This window comes from Squalius cephalus (genome assembly GCF_949319135.1).
Source record: "Squalius cephalus genome assembly, chromosome: 6".
NCBI classification, from domain to species: Eukaryota; Metazoa; Chordata; class Actinopteri; order Cypriniformes; family Leuciscidae; genus Squalius; species Squalius cephalus.
In genome coordinates, this window is record NC_137127.1 from 34,880,046 (window position 1) to 34,901,146 (window position 21,101).

The 21,101-nt window shown below is 41.6% G+C and overlaps 2 protein-coding genes across 2 annotated transcripts in view; both read right to left on the reverse strand.

The window, feature by feature from the left end:
* Window positions 1-21,101, reverse strand: part of gse1b (Gse1 coiled-coil protein b) — a 486,478-nt gene that overhangs the window by 53,112 nt on the left and 412,265 nt on the right. The window lies entirely within an intron of this gene.
* Window positions 15,000-19,948, reverse strand: irf8 (interferon regulatory factor 8). The gene is made up of 8 exons (XM_079875132.1): window positions 19,688-19,948; window positions 19,005-19,188; window positions 18,718-18,794; window positions 18,467-18,575; window positions 18,207-18,248; window positions 17,191-17,577; window positions 16,580-16,692; window positions 15,000-15,683 (listed from the first exon to the last, which is right to left on the reverse strand). Exons 1-8 carry the CDS (start codon window positions 19,853-19,855, stop codon window positions 15,492-15,494), a joined length of 1,272 nt encoding a protein of 423 aa, XP_079731258.1. The 5' UTR covers window positions 19,856-19,948; the 3' UTR covers window positions 15,000-15,491.

Consider the following 21,101-nt stretch of genomic DNA (forward strand, 5'->3'; position numbering starts at 1 on the left):
CGCCGGCGCGTTTGCCGACCCCAGAGGGTTAACACCCTTGGGTCTAGACCGGGTGACTGATGACCCACGCTGTCTCCGGAAAGAGCGTAAGAAGACAGATAACTTAGTGTGTCGAACCTAAATCTCAGCCACACGTGCAGCCCGATCTGGTAATGCCTAAGCCATAATTCTGGCTTCTTTACGGAAACGTAAATCCGGAGGATCAGGACATTATGGGGCTGGTCGATGCAGTCCTGGTTACGCACGCCCAGCTTACTAAAGATATAGGGGCCTCTATGTCATCTGCAATACTTTCTCATAGACAGATTTGATTAGCATAGACCACCCTGCCTGATACTATCAGGAAGGAACTGACCTACATGCCAGGCCGTGTGTTTCATCCAGACTCTCAGTCGACACTTGATAAAGCAGAGCAAGCGCGGTGTAGAAGAGAATCAGTGCAATGCACGTTTGGTCCTGCTAAGGCAACTAGGCAGTCATATCGAGGCTATCAGCACCCTCATCCTCTTTATTTTAGTCGACCAGGACAATGGGAGTTTGATGGAAGACAAAATACTCATTCTCTGAGGATTGATAACAGCCGAAGTGCCAGACAAGCACCACAACATTCACAAATGGCTCAGTCTCATACTTCAGTAAGAGATGCACCACAAAAGAAGTGGAATCCCAGGGGCTCAGGGCCCTATGGGGGAACTGCATAGCGATCCTGGAGGAGCTGCCGGAATCTGTTCCCAGCTATGCCTGGACAGCTGGGAGAAGAAATTCTCAGATCGTTGGGTACTCATTTCGATAAAAAATGGATACAGAATCCAGTTCCGGCAATGACCAGGTATTCTTTGTTTTCAGGTTTACAACACTAAACCTCAAAGATGCATACTTTCATGTGCCTGTTCATCCAGATCACAGGAAGTTGCTTCGCTTTGCTTTTAAAGGCCAAACATATCAATTCAAGGTCCTCCCCTTTGGCCTTTCCCTCTCTCCCTGTGTATTTACCAGAGTGGTGTCAGCCGCCCTTTACCCTCTTCATGCTGTAGGTATAAAGATCCTCCCATACCTGGATGACTGGTTGATCTGTGCACCAAGCTGTCACCAGGTTTTAAGAGATACAGAGGCCGTTATCAACCACATACAAGAACTCGGGTTCCGTGTGAATCACAAAAAGATCAATCTCAAACCACGGCAAGAAACAGTATTTGTCGGGTTAGTTTTGAACACCCTAATAATGACAACATCTCTATCCCCACAGAGGGTAACAAAGTTATTTACCCTGGCACAATATTTTCGCTTAGGCAAGCGAATGGAGTTGGCACAGTTCCAAAAATTAATGGGGATGATATCGGCAGCAATAAAGGGACTGGGACTGCTCAAAGTACGACCATTGCAATGGTGGGTCAACAAATTTCAGCTCTGCCCCAAATTACACAGGCGAGTGAAGTTGAAGGTCACACAGAAGTGTGTTCAGGCTCTGCGTCCATGGATAAGAAGAAGCAGGTTGGATCAAGGGGGTCCTCTGGGGAATGTACCAGCAAGGAGAATGGTGGTGACAACCAATGCTTCTCTGACAGGTTGGGGGGCTGTCTGGCTAGGCAGAACAGTCAGAGGCTCATGGGTGTTTCCCTGGACCATGGAACACATCAATGTGCTGGAGCTGAGAGCAATCTATCTGTCTTTGAGACACTTGATTCCGTTCCTACAGGACAAGCATGCCCTTGTAAGGACAGACAATATGTCGGCAGTTTATCACATCAATCATCAAGGAGGCAGCAGGTCATTGCGCTGCCTCCAGGAAACCAGGAGACTTCTGTTTTGGGTCTACCCGAGACTCGCCTCTCTCAGGGCAGTCTACATACTCAGAGTAGTGAACCGGGCAGCCGATCTCCGATCGCCAAAACTGGACCTCTCCCGGGGGAATGACGATGAACGGCCAAGGTGGGCCTTTGGGACTGGATGCACTGTCTCACGAGTGGACGGGGGGGTTATTATACGCTTTTCCTCCCCTACCATTGATTTCTCAAGTGCTCAAATGGGTGGATCTGGGACATTGCAGGATCTTACTGATCGCCCCGAAATGGCCAAAGAGACATTGGTTCCCACTTTTCCTACGTCTGGTACAGGCCATCTGTGGCCACTACCAATCAGAGCAGACCTTCTTTCTCAAGTGGAGGGTCAGATCTGGCACCCGAACCCAGACACGTTACAACTCCGGGTTTGGCCCCTACTCAGCCCCTCTCTTGTCAGCTGGAGGAGGCAGTAAGGAAAACCATAAACAATGCTAAAGCACCTTCCACTTGGGATAACTACTCGAGCAAGTGGCGTGTGTTCTCTAACTGGTGTCAGGACAAAAACTTGGACCCCACGAATTGTGGTCTTGATTCTATTTTATGCTTTCTTCAGTCACTTTTAGACTCAATTCTAAAAGATCTAAAACACTTTTAGATCAATCAAGTAATCGAACTTGCAGTGTTTCAACCTGATCCTGATCTCTCTTGTACAGAGCTTGATCTTGCTACCTTATGTCCAGTTTGAGCACTTTGCACATACATTGAGTGCACACAGTCGTTTCGACATTCACACACTCAGTTGTTTTTGTGTTTTGATAAGAAAAAGTGTCGGAAAACCAGCCTCGAAACAGCATCTATCACATTGGATAGTAGACACTATTGCACAAGCATACTCCAGTCAGAGCTCACCAGTCCCAGGGAACCTGGTAGCTCATTCTACCAGGAGTCTGGCCACATCCTGGGCAGCACTGAAGGGGGTGGCACTAACGGACATATGCGCAGTGGCATCATGGAGCTCACCTTGTACCTTTGCCAGGTATTACAGGGTCAATGTGGCGGTTCCAGTTATGCTTGGGTCCACAATTCTGCTCTCGGCCGCTAAGCAGGAATGTAAAGAAGGAGAGGCTTCCATCCCTCATGACTAGGGATGGGTATCGTTAAGGTTTTAACGGTATTACTACTCTTACCGATACTCCTTATCGATACGGTACTTTAACGGTATTCTTATCGGTTCTTTTTGTTATATTAAAAAAAAAGAGAAAAAAATAATTTAGAACATAATTAATATTGCTTTATATTTTGAAATGTTAAATAAATATCTATAGCAAAAGAAAAAGCAATGCTTTAACTAAACAAATAAAACATGTACTGTATGTTATGCAGAAGGGTGCAGGCTTTTGTGTTTTATATACAGAAGACATAGGACACCAAAAACACTGTACAAACACATGGTAAAAAAAAAAAAAATAAAAAAATAAAAAAAAAACAATAAAACAAATACACAAATTATATACCCAGTGCTTTAATTTCAGTAATGTCTACTGACATTACTGTTCAGGAGTAGCCTAATATGGGCTAAAAAGACATCTAATAAAGTCAGATGTAAAATAACACTGCATAGTTTATCATAGATAGATTAAAGCTTATAAAAGCCAAAATTATTCATCCAAGAGCTGTGACTGATTTTCTCTTTGCCTTTTGTTGTTTGATTCACATGAATGGAGCAATCGTCAGCAGGTTTATTAGACTGCTGCCTCTTTAAGACCAAATGCAGATCTAATCATACGCATCATATTTTCTCAAAACTATTTACGTCCATTTAAGACATAAACTCTATTTAAGTGAATAAATTGTTTAAGTGAATCTCCAAGCCATTTTTACATATTTGTGTGTATATTTGATCGTTTAGATGCGCACACGAAGCCCAAAATATACGTTGCTTGTCTCGTTGCGGTGTGTTTCGGAGCACGCGCCGCATTTGGAACAGCGTCTATTGCGTACATTTTTGTACTTTTAATAGCCTTTTATTATCAAACGCGTCCCGCAATTTAGCAACAGTATAGACTGCATTTTACAACAATCACCGATCGTGCAGATTCTGACGTTACGTTTGGGTTTTAGGGAGAAATGACAGTGCACCGCTGTGAAGGGAAGGAAGTTGCGCTGGAGAGAATGCGGCTTTAGTTTTTAATGGTTATACCTCAAGTAGGCTATCTTCTTTTTTATAATCATTGGAAGACAAAATCTAAAATAAAATTAGTTTGATATCAAAGATCTAAAGTGTAACCGTTTTAATGTTTAGTTCTGTCCTCATTGTCACTCATTAAGCAGGGCTGTTGTGTTGTGCGCGCCGTGGCTCCGCGTGAAAGATCGCTCTCTCTCTCTAGCAAAAATGCATCACAGACAAAGGGTTCAGTATTATTATATATAGAAGTGGCTGGCGAGATTAAATTTGCAAGATAATAATTTCTTAATAGCAATAATATATAGCACGTGTACTTTCTTAATTTCTCCAGTACCGACAGCAGAACCGATAACGTCCGAGCTTATCGATCCAGCGGTCTTTCAAAATTCAGAACCGGGGCCCGTTTAATACCGGGTTTCGGTACCCATCCCTACTCATGACCTTGATGGCACTAGTCATCCAAGGTAAGACCGTAGTGACAATCTGAGTGAGGTCGAAGTAGATCGAAAGTTATGACTCTAACTATGGATCTATTTTTTTTTTTTTTTTTTTTTTTTAGCTGACGCTTTTATCCAAAGCGACTTACAATTGCTATATATGTCAGAGGTCGCACGCCTCTGGAGCAACTAGGGGTTAAGTGTCTTGCTCAGGGACACATTGGTGTCTCACAGTGGATTCGAACCCGGGTCTCTCACACCAAAGGCATGTGTCTTATCCACTGCGCCACACCACCCCTTGTCATTGCCATTGCCATTGCCATTTCATGGCCTTGCCATTTCTTGTCACTCGGGATGAACTAAGGCATTCCAGGCAAGAGGAAGTGTTCGGTTCATCCGGATGTTTTATAGGGAACCAACCACTTGGGGTCAGTCATCTGACATTGTTTACATTAGGTCTCGAGGAGAGCTAGCAGAATGGCGTCATTCAAGGTAAGACCGTGTTGACGGTCATCATTCGATCTCATAGATCCATAACTCATGTTACTTATGCTGTGTAAGTGCATTCTTCAAGCATCAATTCAATCGAGATATCAGTGTCTTACTCTAATATGCTAAGGTACATTTCACATTTCTGCTTACTTAATTATCTTTATATAGGCTAGCCTATCTACAGGGCCTGACATTTGGTGTGAGGTTGGGGGTATTGCATACAGTGTAAACTCCCTCAAGTGCTACGTTCATAGTATGCGCGTAAATGCGCTGAATTCCCACTCACATTTACTTCATTTAGAGATGCGCATCGCGATCTGTGCACTCCTGTGTCTCTCCGTCGCACTCTACATGCAGTATCACTTAGAGAAGTCAGCAGCTCGTTGAGTCTTGAGGAGTTTAGTATGAGCACACAATGCGCGCTGTGAAGGTGTGTTGGGGACAGTCTAAAACTGTGGAAAAACACCTTCTGTACTGAAATTGGAGGACCAGATTCAGTATGCAGTGCACCTTATGACCCATGGCGGGTTTTTTTAACTTTTCTTTTCAATTAATATGATTTAAATGGTGATGAGTGTACTGTTTTGATGCATTTTAAAAATATGGATGATAGATATTCTTCAATATTTCTGACAAAGAACAAAAGATAATATGAATTACAGTATGTACAATGTTTTTTATTTATTTATTAATTGTAGTGCACAGTGTTTATTATAATGGGGGTTGAATGCACAGCTCAGTACTCACTACTCATTACTCATGACTACTTTTAAATAAGCTACTTTTTTGGACAAGTACTTTTTACTCTACTCACACTACATTTTTTGGAATGTCAAGTCACATTTATTTGTATAGAGCTTTTTACAATATAGATTGTATAAGTAAATAGCGTCACATTCCAGCTCAAGTAAGTTCAGTGATGTTTAATTTTTGTTTAAAAAAAAAAGTTATTAAATTAGTTCATATATATATAGCCGCTCTGGAATAAACCGTGATGTCATGGTCCAGCTCAGTTCAGTTCTTGTATAATAGTGTCAATGCAGACAGAACAATTTCTGTGCACGTACAAACGCAGAGCGCAGACAGGACAGAGCAAAGCCAGGGCTGGGTCTGCCTCCTTCAGGGGCAGCGCTTGCAGGTTCACCACCTGGTCTCTGAAGGGAGTGGTAGAAACCTTGGGCACATAGCCAGGCCGGGGTCTCAGTACAACATGATTGTCACCCGGCCCAAATTCTAGGCACGATTCGTAGACCGAAAATGCCTGCAGGTCCCCTACCCTCTTGATAGAGGCCAGTGCAACCAACAGCAAAATCTTCATGGAAAAGAATCTTTAAGTCTGCTGATTGCAAAGGCTCAAAGGGAGCATCCTGGAGTGCTTGAAGCACCAGGGAAAGGTCACAAGAGGGTATGGAGGGGGGTCGTGGAGGATTTAACCATCTCGCCTCCCTAAGGAACCTGAGACCAGTTTGTGCTACTGTTTTGACATCGATGTGGTCATGATAAGCTGAAATAGCGGCAGCATGTACTTTGAGGGTGGAGGGAGACAGCCTTCGCTCCAACCCTTGCTGCAAGAAGGAAAGCACGGACCCTATCGAACATCTTTGGGGGTCCTCTTGGCGAAAAGAACACCACTCGACGAACAGGTTCCACTTCAAGGCGTACGCACGTCTCGTAGACGGCGCCCGTGCTGAAGTGATGGTGTTAAGTACTTCTGGGGGTAAGTCACCTAGAACCTCCATATCCCATCCAGGGACCACACATGGAGTTTCCAGAGGTCCGGACACGGGTGCCATATGGTGCCCTGTCTCTGAGTCAGAAGGTCCTTCCTCAGAGGAATGGGCCAGGGAGTGACTGTTACGAGGAGCATGAGTTCTGGGAACCAAGTCCGGGTGGGCCAATAGGGAGCCACCAGAAGGACCTGCTCCTCGTCCTCCCTGACTTTGCACAGGGTCTGTGCAAGTAGGCTTACTAGGGGAAACGCATATTTGAGGAGGCCCCGGGGCCAGCTGTGTGCCAGTGTGTCCGTGCTGAGTGTTCCCTCAGTCAGGGAGTAAAACAGCTGGCAGTGGGAGGTCTCTGAGGAGGCAAACAGGTCTACCTGAGCCTCCCCAAACTCTCCAGATCAGCTGAAACGCCTGGGGGTGGAGTCGCCATTCTTCTGGGAGCACAGCTTGTGAAAACTCGTCGGCCACACGGTTGAGCACAGCAGGGACATACATGGCGCGAAGCGACCTCAGATGCTTCTGACTCCAGAGGAGGAGATGGCGGGTGAGTTGCGACATGCAACGGGAGCTTAGACCACCTTGTCGGTTGATGTACGCAATGGCCGCAGTGTTGTCCATACAGACCAGCACATCCCTGCCCTGAAGCGGCTTTTTTAAGGGGCTCAGAGCGAGACGTACTGCTAGCAACTCAAGGCAGTTGATGTGCCAATGCAGTTGGGGGCCCATCCACACCCCTGACACTGCATGCCCGTTGTACGTGGCACTCCAGCCAGTGGCAGGGGTATCTGTGAACACCACATAATGCCTGGACACCTGTTCCAAGGGCACTCCTGCCCGCAGGAACGAGGGATCTGACCACAGGCTGAAGGTCTGGCGGCACGCCGGTGTAATTGTCACCCGGAATGCAGAAAGAAAAGAGATCCTCTGCACAGGGAGAGTTTGCTCTTTTCCCAGTTGACCTGAAGACCCAACTGGCTGAGGTGCCTGAGCATGAGGTCCCTGTGCTTGCATAACTAATCTTGAGAGTGTGCTAGTATGAGCCAGTCATTGAGATAGTTGAGGATGCGAACGCCCTGTTCTCTCATGTAAACAAGGGCCCCCTCCGTGACTTTCGTGAAGACACGGGGAGACAGGGACAGTCCGAAGGGCAGGACCTTGTACTGATATGCTCAACCCTTGAACGAAAAGCGCAGAAATGGCCTGTGTCAAGGAAGAATCGAGACATGAAAGTACGCGTCCTTCAGGTCGATCGCTGCAAACCAATTTCGGGGACGGATGCATTCGAAAATGCGTCTCTGCGTGAGCATTTTGAACGGTAGCTTGTGGAGACTCCGATTCAAAACTCCCAGGTCTGCCCACCCTCCGATGCAGCGACTGACATTTGTTCATCATGGGGAACCCCGAAGGAAACGACTGGTACACACCTCGTGGATGGTCCAGCACGTTCCGTCGGTGGCTCAACTGGCTGAGGAGCGTGGGAGGGATGAGGGTTCCTAGGGGGTTGGTTCCCCGAAGGAAGTGTGCTCACCGTAACCCTCAGTCACCTGCACTACTGCCTGAAGTAACCCTCTGTGGAGGGTTAGATCGTGGCAGAGGCACAGGGACTCCGGCCCTTTGCAGGAACGAGAGTCTCGACTGTAGCTCCGAGATGGTCATCTTCCCACAATAGGTGCATGACTCATCCACGAACGCTGCCTCAGCGTGTTCAATGCCCAGACATGCGATATAGCGCTTGTGACCATCCTGTGATCCCAGGTAACGACCGCATCCAGAACCACAGAGGTAGAGTGACATCTTTAAAAAGATGCGTCCTACCCGTGTAAGCTCTTTTAGGGACTGCTCTCCTTGGTGCTGAAGCATGCAGGGGAACGGTCACAACGAACACAGACAGGAATGTGCACCTGTCTGCGCTGTCTCTCTCGCTGGCGATCTTACCAGCCGTAAGAACAGCCTTTCAGCGCTCTCACGGCACACCTTACCAGCTGTAAAAACAGTAGTTTTTGAATTCACAATTTTGAAAACAAAAAAGACAGAAAGAGAGAGAGTGATCGTCCACGCTGCCGCGCTGTATTTCCTGCACCAGACTGGAGAGGTCCCGTTGAAAGCTCGCTCGTAACACTCTTAGTAGAGAAAACAGTATCGAAGTGCTCGGCTCCAAAGCAAAAAGTTGAAGTGCAATCGCACCTTCTGCTCATTATATACCTGCAAATGAAAATGTAGGTGCAAATGATTGCACGCCAATGTGTATTGGCCTCGTTTTAGTTTCACTCGAATTAGATTGGCCTCTCTATCGAGATTCCTATTCATCGGTCACAACGTACGTCGAGAGTGACTGACTGATATGGAACTAGACTTCTCAGTAATTCTGAAGATATTACTATAGATTACAGCAACACTCGTTTTTATAACAGCAATCTTGAGGGTGGACTCATTTAAAGTAATGTAATTGTCTGGTTTTAGCCAGGTTTCTGTCAGACACAACATGTCTAGGTTATAATATGTAATCGAATATTCAGTAATCCAAGATTTATCATTTGTTCATCTGTATTATATCTTTTTTTTTTTTTTTTTGAACATTGATTACATTTTTACCCTTAAATGGGAGTTTTTTGTATTTCCTAATTCGGGGAACAGACACAGTCTCTACATGATGATATCTAGGTGAAGAGTCTCTGAGCCCTATTTTAACGATCTAAGCGCATGGTCTAAAGCGCACGGTCTAAAGCGCACAGCGCAAGTTCACTTAGGGCGTGTCCAAATCCACTTTTGCTAGTTTAACAACGGGAAAAATGGTCTAAAAGGGTTGTCCCTATTCTCATAATGAGTAATGGGTGTGTTTTGGGATTTACGTGCGTTAAACCAATCAGAGTCTCATCTCCCATTCCCTTGAAATGCCAGCTGCGCTCGTGCCATGGCAGATTCGCTATTTACATGACGGAATTTGATAGTGGAAAGACCGAAGCCGCCTCCATAGCGCAAACGGAACTGCTCGTGCGCGAGGTAAAAGTGCGCAAACAGACCATCTACGGGACAAGCTGGATTCCACCATATCTTTATGTACAAAATAATAATCTTTTACATTGTAATCCTTTTATTTTAAATATCTGGCATGTTTGTGTGCTGCTGTGCGTCCCTGTGTGTTTAATAAGCAGAGTGTACGCGCGTATAGGCGCACATTACTAACGCGCGCATTAAATAAAAAAAATATTGCGCCATTGACTTTAGACCAGGTTTCATTTGGTCTGGCATGTTTGTGCACAGCAGCACACAAACATGCCAGATATTTAAAATAAAAGGATTACAATGTAAAGGATTATTATTGTGTACATAAAGATATGGTGGAATCCAGCTTGTCCCGTAGATGGTCTGTTTGCGCACTTTTACCTCGCGCACGAGCAGTTCCGTTTGCGCTATGGAGGCGGCTTCGGTCTTTCCACTATCAAATTCCGTCATGTAAATAGCGAATCTGCCATGGCACGAGCGCAGCTGGCATTTAAAGGGAATGGGAGATGAGACTCTGATTGGTTTAACGCACGTAAATCCCAAAACACACCCATTACTCATTATGAGAATAGGGACAACCCTTTTAGACCATTTTTCCCGTTGTTAAACTAGCAAAAGTGGATTTGGACACGCCCTAAGTGAACTTGCGCTATGCGCTTTAGACCATGCGCTTAGATCGTTAAAATAGGGCTCATTCTATTTGTGTTGCCTCAAAATAGCAACGCGCCAACAATGCGCCAGAACACACCTCGTTTTCAGACCAGCACACCCATGGGCGCACAAATGGGCACAAATGCATTTGCTATTTAAACAACGTGGCACAGGATGTGAAAATGATAACTGTGTCGGACTGAAACTAGCAAAAAACACTTGCGTCGCACTTGGAGCTGCATTGCGCCGGGTGTAAGATAGGGCCCTTTATGTGATGGGATTTATCTGACTTCAGTGACGTGAGACAGCTAGCAGCTGGTCGATTTAGCCAGTCTGTCTGCTACCTGACCTGAGCCCTGAGATCTGTAGAACCGCATTCTTCCATCCATAAAATATATCTAAATTACGACATATGCTTTCAATAAAAAATGCGGAACAATTAGTTCATGCGTTCATGACCTCAAGGCTAGATTATTGTAATGCTCTTATGGGTGGTTGCCCTGCATGCATAATAAACAAACTACAGCTGGTCCAAAACGCATCAGCTAGAGTTCTTACTAGAACCAGGAAGTATGACCATATTAGCTCGGTTCTGTCAACACTGCATTGGCTCCCTAATAAACATTGTATAAATTTTAAAATATTGCTGATTTCTTACAAAGCACTAAATGGTTTAGCTCCCCAGTACTTGAGTGAGCTCTTAATGCATTATAGTCCTTTACGTCTATTGCGATCTCAAAATTCTGGCAAGTTGATAATATCTAGAATATCAAAATCGACTGCAGGCGGTAGATCCTTTTCCTATTTAGCATCTAAACTCTGGAACAGTCTCCATAACATTGTCCGGGAAGCAGACACACTCTGTCAGTTTAAATCTAGACTAAGAACACATCTCTTTAACCTGGCATACACATAGAAAATTATACATTCCTATTATTCAAATCAGTTAAATGATTATTAGGCTGCATGAATTAGGTCAGCCAGAACCGGGAACACTTCCTATAACACCCGATGTACTCGTTACATCATAAGAAGAATGGCATCTACACTAATGTTAGTCTTTCTGCTCATTCCGAGGTTTACTGTAATCAGCTGGATCCGGGCCGTTTCCAGATCAGATGGTGGACCTTCGCATAGACATGACCACAACACATGATGTAGTCAGCCAGATCCAGGCCGTATCCAGATCAGATTTACATTTACATTTATTCATTTAGCAGACGCTTTTATCCAAAGCGACTTACAAATGAGAACAATAAAAGCAGTTAATTCAACAATAGGACAGCAATATGCAAGTGCTGTGACCCTTCCCAGTTTAATCTAACGCAGTATGTGTACTTTTTTCTTTTTTTTTTTCTTTTTTTTTTATAAAGATAATAGATATATAATAGAAGATCAAGTGTTGCCGAAAAAGATGCGTCTTCACTCATTTTTTGAAAATGGTCACGGACTCAGCAGCTCTGGTTGAGTTGGGCAGGTCATTCCACCAGCATGGAACAGACCAGAAAAAGGTCAGAGAAAGCGATTTTGTGCCTCTTTGAGATGGCACCCCAAGACGGCGTTCACTTGCAGAGCGCAAGTTTCTGGATGGCACGTAAGTCTGAAGTAATGAAATCTGATGGAGGACCTGTGCGCATCCTCAGGATCAGCACTGATCCTCAACAACCTGTATCCATACCGGTGTGATGACTCCGATCTTGAACCAGATGGAACTAGATAATATTCTGATTGTTCCAATCCAATCTGCCTTCTGACCTATAATGCTGCCTGAATCATAACATACACTGCTGGTTCGTTGACCAGAGGAGAACTGGCCCCCTGACTGAGCCTGGTTTCTCCCAAGGTTTTTTTTCTCCATTTTGCCACCTGCTGGAGTTTTGGTTCCTTGCCACTGTCGCCTTTTTCGCCTTTGTCATCTTTTTTCATCTTTGTTGCCATTGGCTTTTGGCTTGCTTAGTTGGGAACAGTAAATTTAACATTTAATATAATATTCAACAATAATATTGATCTGCATACATTGACACCATTATATGAGACCTGAACTGAGCTGGACGATGACATCACGGTTCTCTACAGAGCGGCTATGTATATAAATGAACAAAATTAATAACTTTTTTACAACAAAAATGAAACATCACTGAACTTACTTAAGCTGGACTGAAAACTATTTTCTTTTGGAAACAAACTTTGTTGCATTATTTTCCTGTTATATCTGTAAAGATGCTTTGAAACAACCTGTATTGTAAAAAGCGCTATATAAATAAATGTGATTTGACTTGACTTGACTTCAAGGAGGCATGAAGCCAGGGGGAGAAGGAAAGAGGCCGGGCAGTTTACTAAGTTTGAAGCTCCCCTTGAGCCTCCTTGGTTGCTGCCTCTTTCTTCGGAGCATGGTTAGGCCTCCTCTCGTTAAGTAACTCTCTGAATACTATGCCTCTTGAGCCTCTGGTCCCCAGACCTCTGCTTTGATAGCATCTTCAAGTAATTAGACTCGTAACAAGCCTCTTTGAGAGTTGTCTTTATGATTGAGTTTACGGACCTCCTCTCGCACTAGAGAGTCGTTATGTTTGAGGTCTCTGATTCTGGAGTTGATCTGCTCATCGGAGCTCTGCTCGGATAAGCATAATCAGATAGATAGGTTCTTGTGAGCCTCCCTGACTGCTTTCTTTGGGATAGTGCTGACTCTCTATAGAGTCATTCTACTGAGGCCTCCTGCTCTCCGGAGCCTCCTTGACTGCTATTTTTTGAAGCAAGTATTGGATGCCATCATACTGAGATCTATGCTCCCTGGGGCATGTTCAAGTAGCTCTCTGTGAAGCCTCCCTGAATGCTATCTCTTGAATTTAGCATTTTTGGCCTCCTCTCGCTATAGAGAGTTGCTCTGCTGAGGCCTTCACTCCCCAGATCACCACTCGGAGCCGTGCTTCAAAACAAAGTTGTTAGGCGCACGGTGTGCCTCCTTGAATATCTGTTCTTAGCATCAGACATAGTGAGCCTCCTCTCATTATAGAGAAGCGACATGTTGAGGCTTGTGTCCTTGAAGCTTAGACAGCGGGGCTGTTCTACCGCCTTTAAACTCGAGCATTGCCTTGCAAGCTTCCTAGCATGGGATAAGCATGGGACAAATAAGCATGGGACAGTTTGAAAGCAGCAGCCTATCAGTGGGAACTAAAAGGAGTTGAAATAGTCTTGACACTTGAACACGCAGTCCGCCTATGCCTATTGTTTCCCGACCCGCACCGCAAATGACCCCGTAAATATTATTCAGGTACCCTCCCGCATGCAGGACTCTGAGTTGGAGGAAGGTGGCCACATGCAACAGTACAGGCCATAGGAAAGACACATAAGGTCCATAGAAAAGGACTTCCTTCTTCTTCTGGTTGCTGTTCATGTGAAAAGACTGGAGACATCCAGTCAGACTGCGGGACCTTTACCCCAGTGCACAGCCATGCAGCCGGAGGAGCCTCAAGTTAGAACCAGCCCTGTCGTAACTTCCCTGTGCATAACCAAGTCAGAATAACATCGCAAGCTTATTTCTTCATTCAACCCAGAAGAACTTGATTACAACTTCACCACCATTAAACTGCATCTGGACGCTCGTTCAACGGCTAAGACATTGCCATTATATCGTATATAATCACATCCTGCCAGTGTTTGCTAATGGACACTTAGGCCCTGTCCTAAATGTCACCCTAAGCCCTCCTGGTCTTCAAGTCCACACTTTTGTGACATTATGCCCTTGTGGCCAAGTTTGTAAGACTGCAAGTGCACATAAAGTGTGCATTTGGGCCTTAGTTCCAGAAATAATTAATTAACACTGATTGGCAGATGGAATCAAAGGGTCATCCTGGTTAGCATGGCCTCATTAGTCCTTGCTGGTAGTTAGATGTCCTAATTATACTATCTGCAAAAGCATCCTTCTCCATCGGAAGACATACAGAGTTAGCCATATGGTTTGATCAAATAAAAATGTTTGCCAAGCAACATTAAAATTGTAAATATTTCAGTAATTTTTTGGAGGGATCTTATACTTCCGGGGGTCCTATTGAAGCTGAGCAAGTGCCATTGAGATGAATGGGAATGCTAACAGTAGCTTTCTTTAGGTATAATAGACCTCTCTGGATGACACCACAAGATGGTGCACAGGCCCTGGTGGTGCACTAGCAACTACCACTGTTGACTAGTGTCAACAACATGTCAACAACAACACCTTCATGTACACATGCAAGCCAAATATCATAAATGACTTTAAATTGTATATAGACCTTTTGGAACAAACTAAAAACAAAAAAGCACTGAAAATATTTTAAATGCAATGAAATGTATGCAACTTTTTTCCTGGCAGCTGATGTTCTTAATAATATGACTATGCAACACCCATTGTACTTGTGGCATTAAAAAAAATTGTCCCACTTTAAATTACGTGTCTTTAACTACTATTTCCTAACATTTAAATTACTCATTTAATACAATGCACTTTATTGTGTGCATGTTTTTACATTGTACTTATATTTAAAAAAATACCTGTATGTAATTACAGCTGTAATAAATTTCTGTAATTGCATCTATCTAAACCTTAATTTAGCCTTAAACCTACCCACCCCCAAACCTGTCCTTAACTTTACCCATATCCACCTTAATAGCAGCAAAAGCATGAACATGAACACAAGTACATTGTACTTATTTTTGATGCAAGTACATAGAAGTTAAGGACACCTAAACGTGTGACAGTACACACAATTTATAGATCAGTTAGACAACTAGCTTATCAAAATAATTTCTTTAATTATACATAGATTTCTCATTTAACATGTATTGTGCATTCAACTCATTTCTAAAAAAATTATAGAAAAAATCAATATAAAAATCAATATAAAAATGAAAGATAGTAAAACCTATCAACTTTACAGTGCATAGTAAAAAGAAATTAACAGAGAAATTTCAAATGTTTAGGGCAAAATCAATATAAAAAAAGTAATATATACAGAGTTAAAAAAAGAAATTCACTTTCCTCTAACAAATGAGTATGTAATCCCTGAGAACATTGCAAACCTTCTGTCAGATGCTGTTTTCAGCCTTGAGAGAACAGGATGCTATGCACAGATAGCACACCTAAAGGTCAATCGTTTTCTTTATGTAATGACAATGTAAAAGCATAATTTTGGGTTGTGAACATGAACTGACATTATTTGAGACAAGACTGGCTCAGAGTTCTGCCTCAGACTGGAATCGGCAGGTTGTCCCTGAAACAGGAAGCTTGTTGGGGAACCGGGTAGCTGCACAGATCCTGATATATGCGAGCCATCTGATCACTGGCCATGTCATCTGAGATCTCCAAATTCCCACCGCTATACTGGGATCGCCGGGCGGTCACTGTATCCACCAGTTGCTGACAGTTCAATGCTGTGATCTGTTTGGATAAAGAATTAGGTTATTCCTGTGTTTCATAGTGTTTTCAATTCAGGTAATTAAGAAAATGAATAGAAAAATGTGAAAAGAAGATAATTGTATACAAGTAACCTACTGTAACAAATGTAATTCATATTAAGAAATTAGTCTTTAAGGTTCAGTTTAACACTTTACAATAATGTTCAATAGGTTAATGCACTAGGTATCATACACTAAAAATGAACAACAACTTTTTACAGCTTTAATTAATCTAGGTTAATGATAATGATAACACTTTACAATAAGGTCTTGTTTGTTAACATTAGTTGATGTATTAACTAACATGAACTAACAATGAGCAATACATTTGTTACAGTATTTATTAATCTTTGTTAATGTTAGTTAATAACAATACAGCTATTCATTGTTTGTTCATGTTAGTTCACAGTGCATTACCTAATGTTAACAAATACAACATTTGATTTTAATAATGTATTAGTAAATGTTGAAATTAATATTAACTAAGATTAATAAATGCTGTAGAAGTACTGTTCATTCTTAGTCCATGTTAGCCAAAGTAGTTAACTAATGTTAACTAATGAAACCTTATTGTTACCATGTTAATTTATAAATCTACTATTTTTTAATAATACATTAATATAAATCCACTTCATACATCTAAAAATGTACATTTACTTAGATGAATAAATGCTGTAAAATAATTATCCATTGTTAGTTCAGGATACCTACATTAACAAACTGAACTTCACTGTAAAGTGTTAGTTTTATTTATTTATTTTATTTATACAAATTATTTTAACAAATTAGAAAGAAAGCTTGTTTTAATATCATGAATTGGAGAATACACTAAATTAGATCATTCATGTTTGTAAATATAATATATTTTATATTAATTACCTGCACAATGATTAATTTGCTCTTGACAGTGCTGAAATTAAACTCTTCCCCAAAGCAAAGCATGATGGTGGGCTCTGGAGGGTGACAATGACCCTCTTGATATAACTGCAGTGCTGCAAGAAAATAAAACAAGCAAATGTAAATATTTCTTATTTTTATGTGTGATCTAAATCTTATCAGTTGTTGATTAGTACATAATTAATAAATCAGGTCAATTTACACTTTAAGGTGTCATTGTTACAGTGTAATTATATATTTAAGTACTGAGTAATATTAAGCAACTACATGTACTTACTATAGGGTTAGGGTAGGATTATGATTTGGTTGAGGGTTAGTTGCATGTAATTATGCATAATTTACTGTTATTACTATGGTAAGTACATGTAACATATGTAAAATAAAGTGTTACCATGAATTGATAAACTAAACTCATACATTAAAAATTATTTATTTATTTAAGAGTTATTTACTTTGACGATAACTTTATTAATGATCTTTCAGTACCTTATATATATTACATATACTGACATGCAATTGTGAATGTATTTCAACAGTCTAGGACTGAAATAGACTTCTGGAGTTATAACATGTCTAGAAGGATCTTTGTTTACCTTGCAGGAACCTGGCAGTGTCAAAGATCTTCACCACAGCATCTCGCTCTAGTTTGCCAGGGTTGGGGTTGCACTGAGTATCCTGGCCACTCCAGAATACTCTGCTCTGACACAGACGCTTGATAAAGATGCCCTCTCGGTTGGCACGCAGCAGTACGCCACGCTCCAAGTGACTGAAGAGCTTACGGGTGACATGACGCTGGCGTTCGTTCTCAATGAGGTCAACAGATGGGAAGCGGATGTTCTGGAGGCTGTCCGGTCCATACAAGAAGCCATTAGCCAAAGGGGGCTGACAGGGGGAGATACGGCATCCCTCTGGATGAGTGGTAACCATGCTGCCTACCAGCCGACCTCCATAGTAGAAACCGATCATCATCTGAGAGAACGCTGGAGGCATGGAGAAATTTGCGGTCAATCATCCCACACAAACAACAGTAAGATAACAAGGAGATAAAACAGGGTTCTGAGGGTTTTCCATGATTTTTCTATAGTCAACTCTATTTACTTGGAAGGATTTTAAAAATTAATATATACAAAGAGATAATGTTCTCTTCTCAAAGTATATATACAGTATATATATATACACCATGATATTTCCAGGTTTTCCATAGAAGTAGGAACCCTAAAATTATTAATTAATTAATCAAATGCTAAATTAATTCTACCATGGTCACTCTGGGTATGGAGGCTATAAAAGATGATGGCAATTAAAAAAGGAAAAATTGTCTTTTTTGGGGACAGTCATGGCCTAATGGTTAGAGAGTCAGCTGCGGGTTTGCTAAGCACCTAGCTCCCAATCGTTCCCCGGGCGCCACAGCAAAATGGCTGCCCATTGCTCCGGGTGTGTGTGTTTTTTCACTACTCACTACTACTAATGTGTGTGCACTAACTTGGATGGGTTAAATGCAGGGGAAAATTCTGAGTATGAGTTACCATACTTGGTCTTCACGTCACTTTCACTTTTTCACTTTACATACAACAGAAAACACAACACATACACAACAGAAATTACATACCAGCACTGAATGTCCCTGCAGGATCCTGATGAACAACAGCAGCTGTGAATGTACATAAAACACATCAATATGAACACAAACGAGAAATTAGTCAATCTTACACCATGTGTAGCATTTAAATGTGCACCAGTGTTATTTTTACAATTTCTATTTATTATTTTTGAAATCAGTTCTCAAGAAAGTACTTATGTTAAATTTACTTTTATCTTCTTTCCTAAAAAATATTAAAATGTAAAGAAACAAGTCATAATCAGTGGTACCATTGTGAGATCCTTGCTGCCACCATTCCTGCACTGAAATCATGTTACTGCCTTCATCCAGGGGAGAATGACTACGCTTCAGGATGCCAATGTATTCCTCATTTGAAGACTGCACACAAACATTTTGTAGACATGAGTCATCAGAAAAAATTCACCACAGTCCACAATAAATCTTTAATCCCCTCAATTCCTTCATCCTTCATCATTCTAAAGGAAAACAGAGCAGTTAACAGGTGGAGAAATGACAATACCTCTTTAGTAGGTCCATCCAGGTCTGGTGAGCAGCCCATGACATTGGGGTCAATGTCAGTGATTGTGCCTTTACCCACTACAAAATAAAATATATGCCATTAATTCACTTAAATTGTAAAGACAATGGGATATTTAGATAAATAATAAAGGCTCACTCCGTAGAGTCACTGAACTTCTTTTAATGTATGCCTGTAAGAATTTGCCTCTGTGCTATTTCTAATGTTTCTTGGAAAAGAAAAACAAAGCACACACACACACAGACACACACACACACACACACACATACACTTCTGTTCCTCCTCTGGCACAATCCGGTACACTTTGTAAGGCTCAGAGATGTCAAGCTGGGATCGGTCAGTAACTTCCTCAAAATCTGGGCTCTTGTTGAGTGCACAGCGCAATCTGGTCTTCCATGTCGCTGGTTCAGCTTTATCCCCCTCCTTAAACTTCCCTTTAAATATCGCCCACGCCTGTGAAAACACATGCTTAGTCAGACATCACCACAACATCAGAATTACTCTAAAGAAATAGACTTGTAAGGTAACTGAGAAGCTAAATATGGTGCACATTAGTAAAATGATAGAATGATATTTGATGATTCTTGATGAGAGAATTAATCTTTTTTTCTTTTTTTTAGAATGATATACAATCAGGCAAATTATTTAATTAATATAATAACTATAAAAAATATAATTTAGACCCCCACCAACCAATATTTACTGTAAGAAAAAAAAAAAAAAAGTAGGACCTATTCTTTCGACGGTTTTAACATTATTAGTTCATTTAAACATAAGATGCACATTCAGATGTTACACTTGTGGAACCCTTTGTGTACCCTATGACATCATCTAAATACATAGAATCTTATGATCTACATATTACAAAATAATGGTATACTTTTATCAAACAAACATACACCATTATTATTGTTATTATTATTATTATTATTATTATTAAATTAACGCTTACTTTGAAAATGGACGCATCCACCTCTTGGTTGTAGTCTTGTTTTCCTGCATGTTTCCAAGGGATTCGAAACATGGTGTGGTTCTCATCCTCCCATAGCAGTCCATTATATATGTTACTGTTTATCTGTTCTATAAGCCACTGTTTCAGTCTGCGACCACCCGGATTCATCCTTTACACTCTTACTTAACTCTTATGCCGTTACAGCGGGCTGCTGAGGAATATACATTTCACATTCACAACTATCCACGCAGCTTTATTTATAATGAAAACGACACCCGCTCAAGTGAATAAAGAATGTCGTGACAGCGGATTGGTCTGCGCAACGCCCTGGCGTCCAATCACTACGCGTTATGGTGGGCGATATATAAATATGTAAATTACATTCTGTGAAGCGGACGCATTTACGAGAAATCTCAGTCTAGTTCTGGAGGTGTGAAGTGACCTGAGGGGTAAGAGGGGAATGAGTCTTTACAGGCTCAGCCTCTTGATACCTAAACCCAGAAACTGAAGTTTCCTAAATATCCCACAGGTTGGATCTGAAGATAAATATCCTAAAAATAAAACACTTGTTAATATGCCAGTATAGCCTATAAATCTTTGATGCAGGTTTGATTTAAGGGATATCAGGAATTTGGTTTGTTCAAACCATCAATGGTTATGGCATTCTTGATGAGTTTAAGGTTTATGTACACATACTGTACATAAACCTTAAACTATTCAGATTATGAATCATTATACAGCATACAGCAACAGTTGTCTATTTCATGCTACAAACATGTTATGTGAATTAACATTGTTTGTCCTATCGTAGTTATCTAAAAAAGTATTTCTTAATTGGAAAGCAAACAAATGTTTCACATGACTCAAATGGTTGTGGTTCATCATCAGAGCATCCATAGATTTAATAATGAACAGTTAAATAAAGCCTGATTGTGGTGGCATGTTCTGAAATGGTTGACATCTCATGTCAAAGCCACGTCTAACCTGCTGTCAGGAAGTTTAAAGATCATGTGGAAACCATAAAAAGCGGATCTTGGAAAGGTGAGGTCGTATGCTGGTGGTGTGTTTGAGGATATGAGCACAGGTAGTGGTCGACGTGAAGGAGTTTTCTCTTTAAGACAGTTTGAGAGGAAGCTGAACATGACAGGATTAATAAAAATAAGTCATTCTTACTGGTTCAACACAGTGTGAAGTAGGGCTAGGCAATAATATAGCTAAATTGGTAATGTAATCTATATAAAGTAATAAACTTTTCTTTTTTTTGGGGGGGGGGGGGGGGGGGTCTTAGCAGGCAAGTATAAAGTGCATTCAAGTCATTGTGATTTATACCATGTTGCTTAATGTATAGTAAAGTATATATCTACACAAAGGAAAAGTACATCATTTATGTCTGTATTTTTCATAAAAAAGTTAC

What these genes read in the sequence shown, in the direction of transcription:
- irf8 (XM_079875132.1), bottom strand. Translation starts at nt 19,855, where the DNA reads ATGAATCCGGGTGGTCGCAGACTGAAACAGTGGCTTATAGAACAGATA. An exon ending in TGGATGGACCTACTAAAGAG is followed by an intron (nt 18,576 to 18,717) that starts GTATTGTCATTT and finishes GTTTGTGTGCAG; the next exon opens with TCTTCAAATGAGGAATACAT. An exon ending in CACTGCCAGGTTCCTGCAAG is followed by an intron (nt 16,693 to 17,190) that starts GTAAACAAAGAT and finishes ATTTTCTTGCAG; the next exon opens with CACTGCAGTTATATCAAGAG.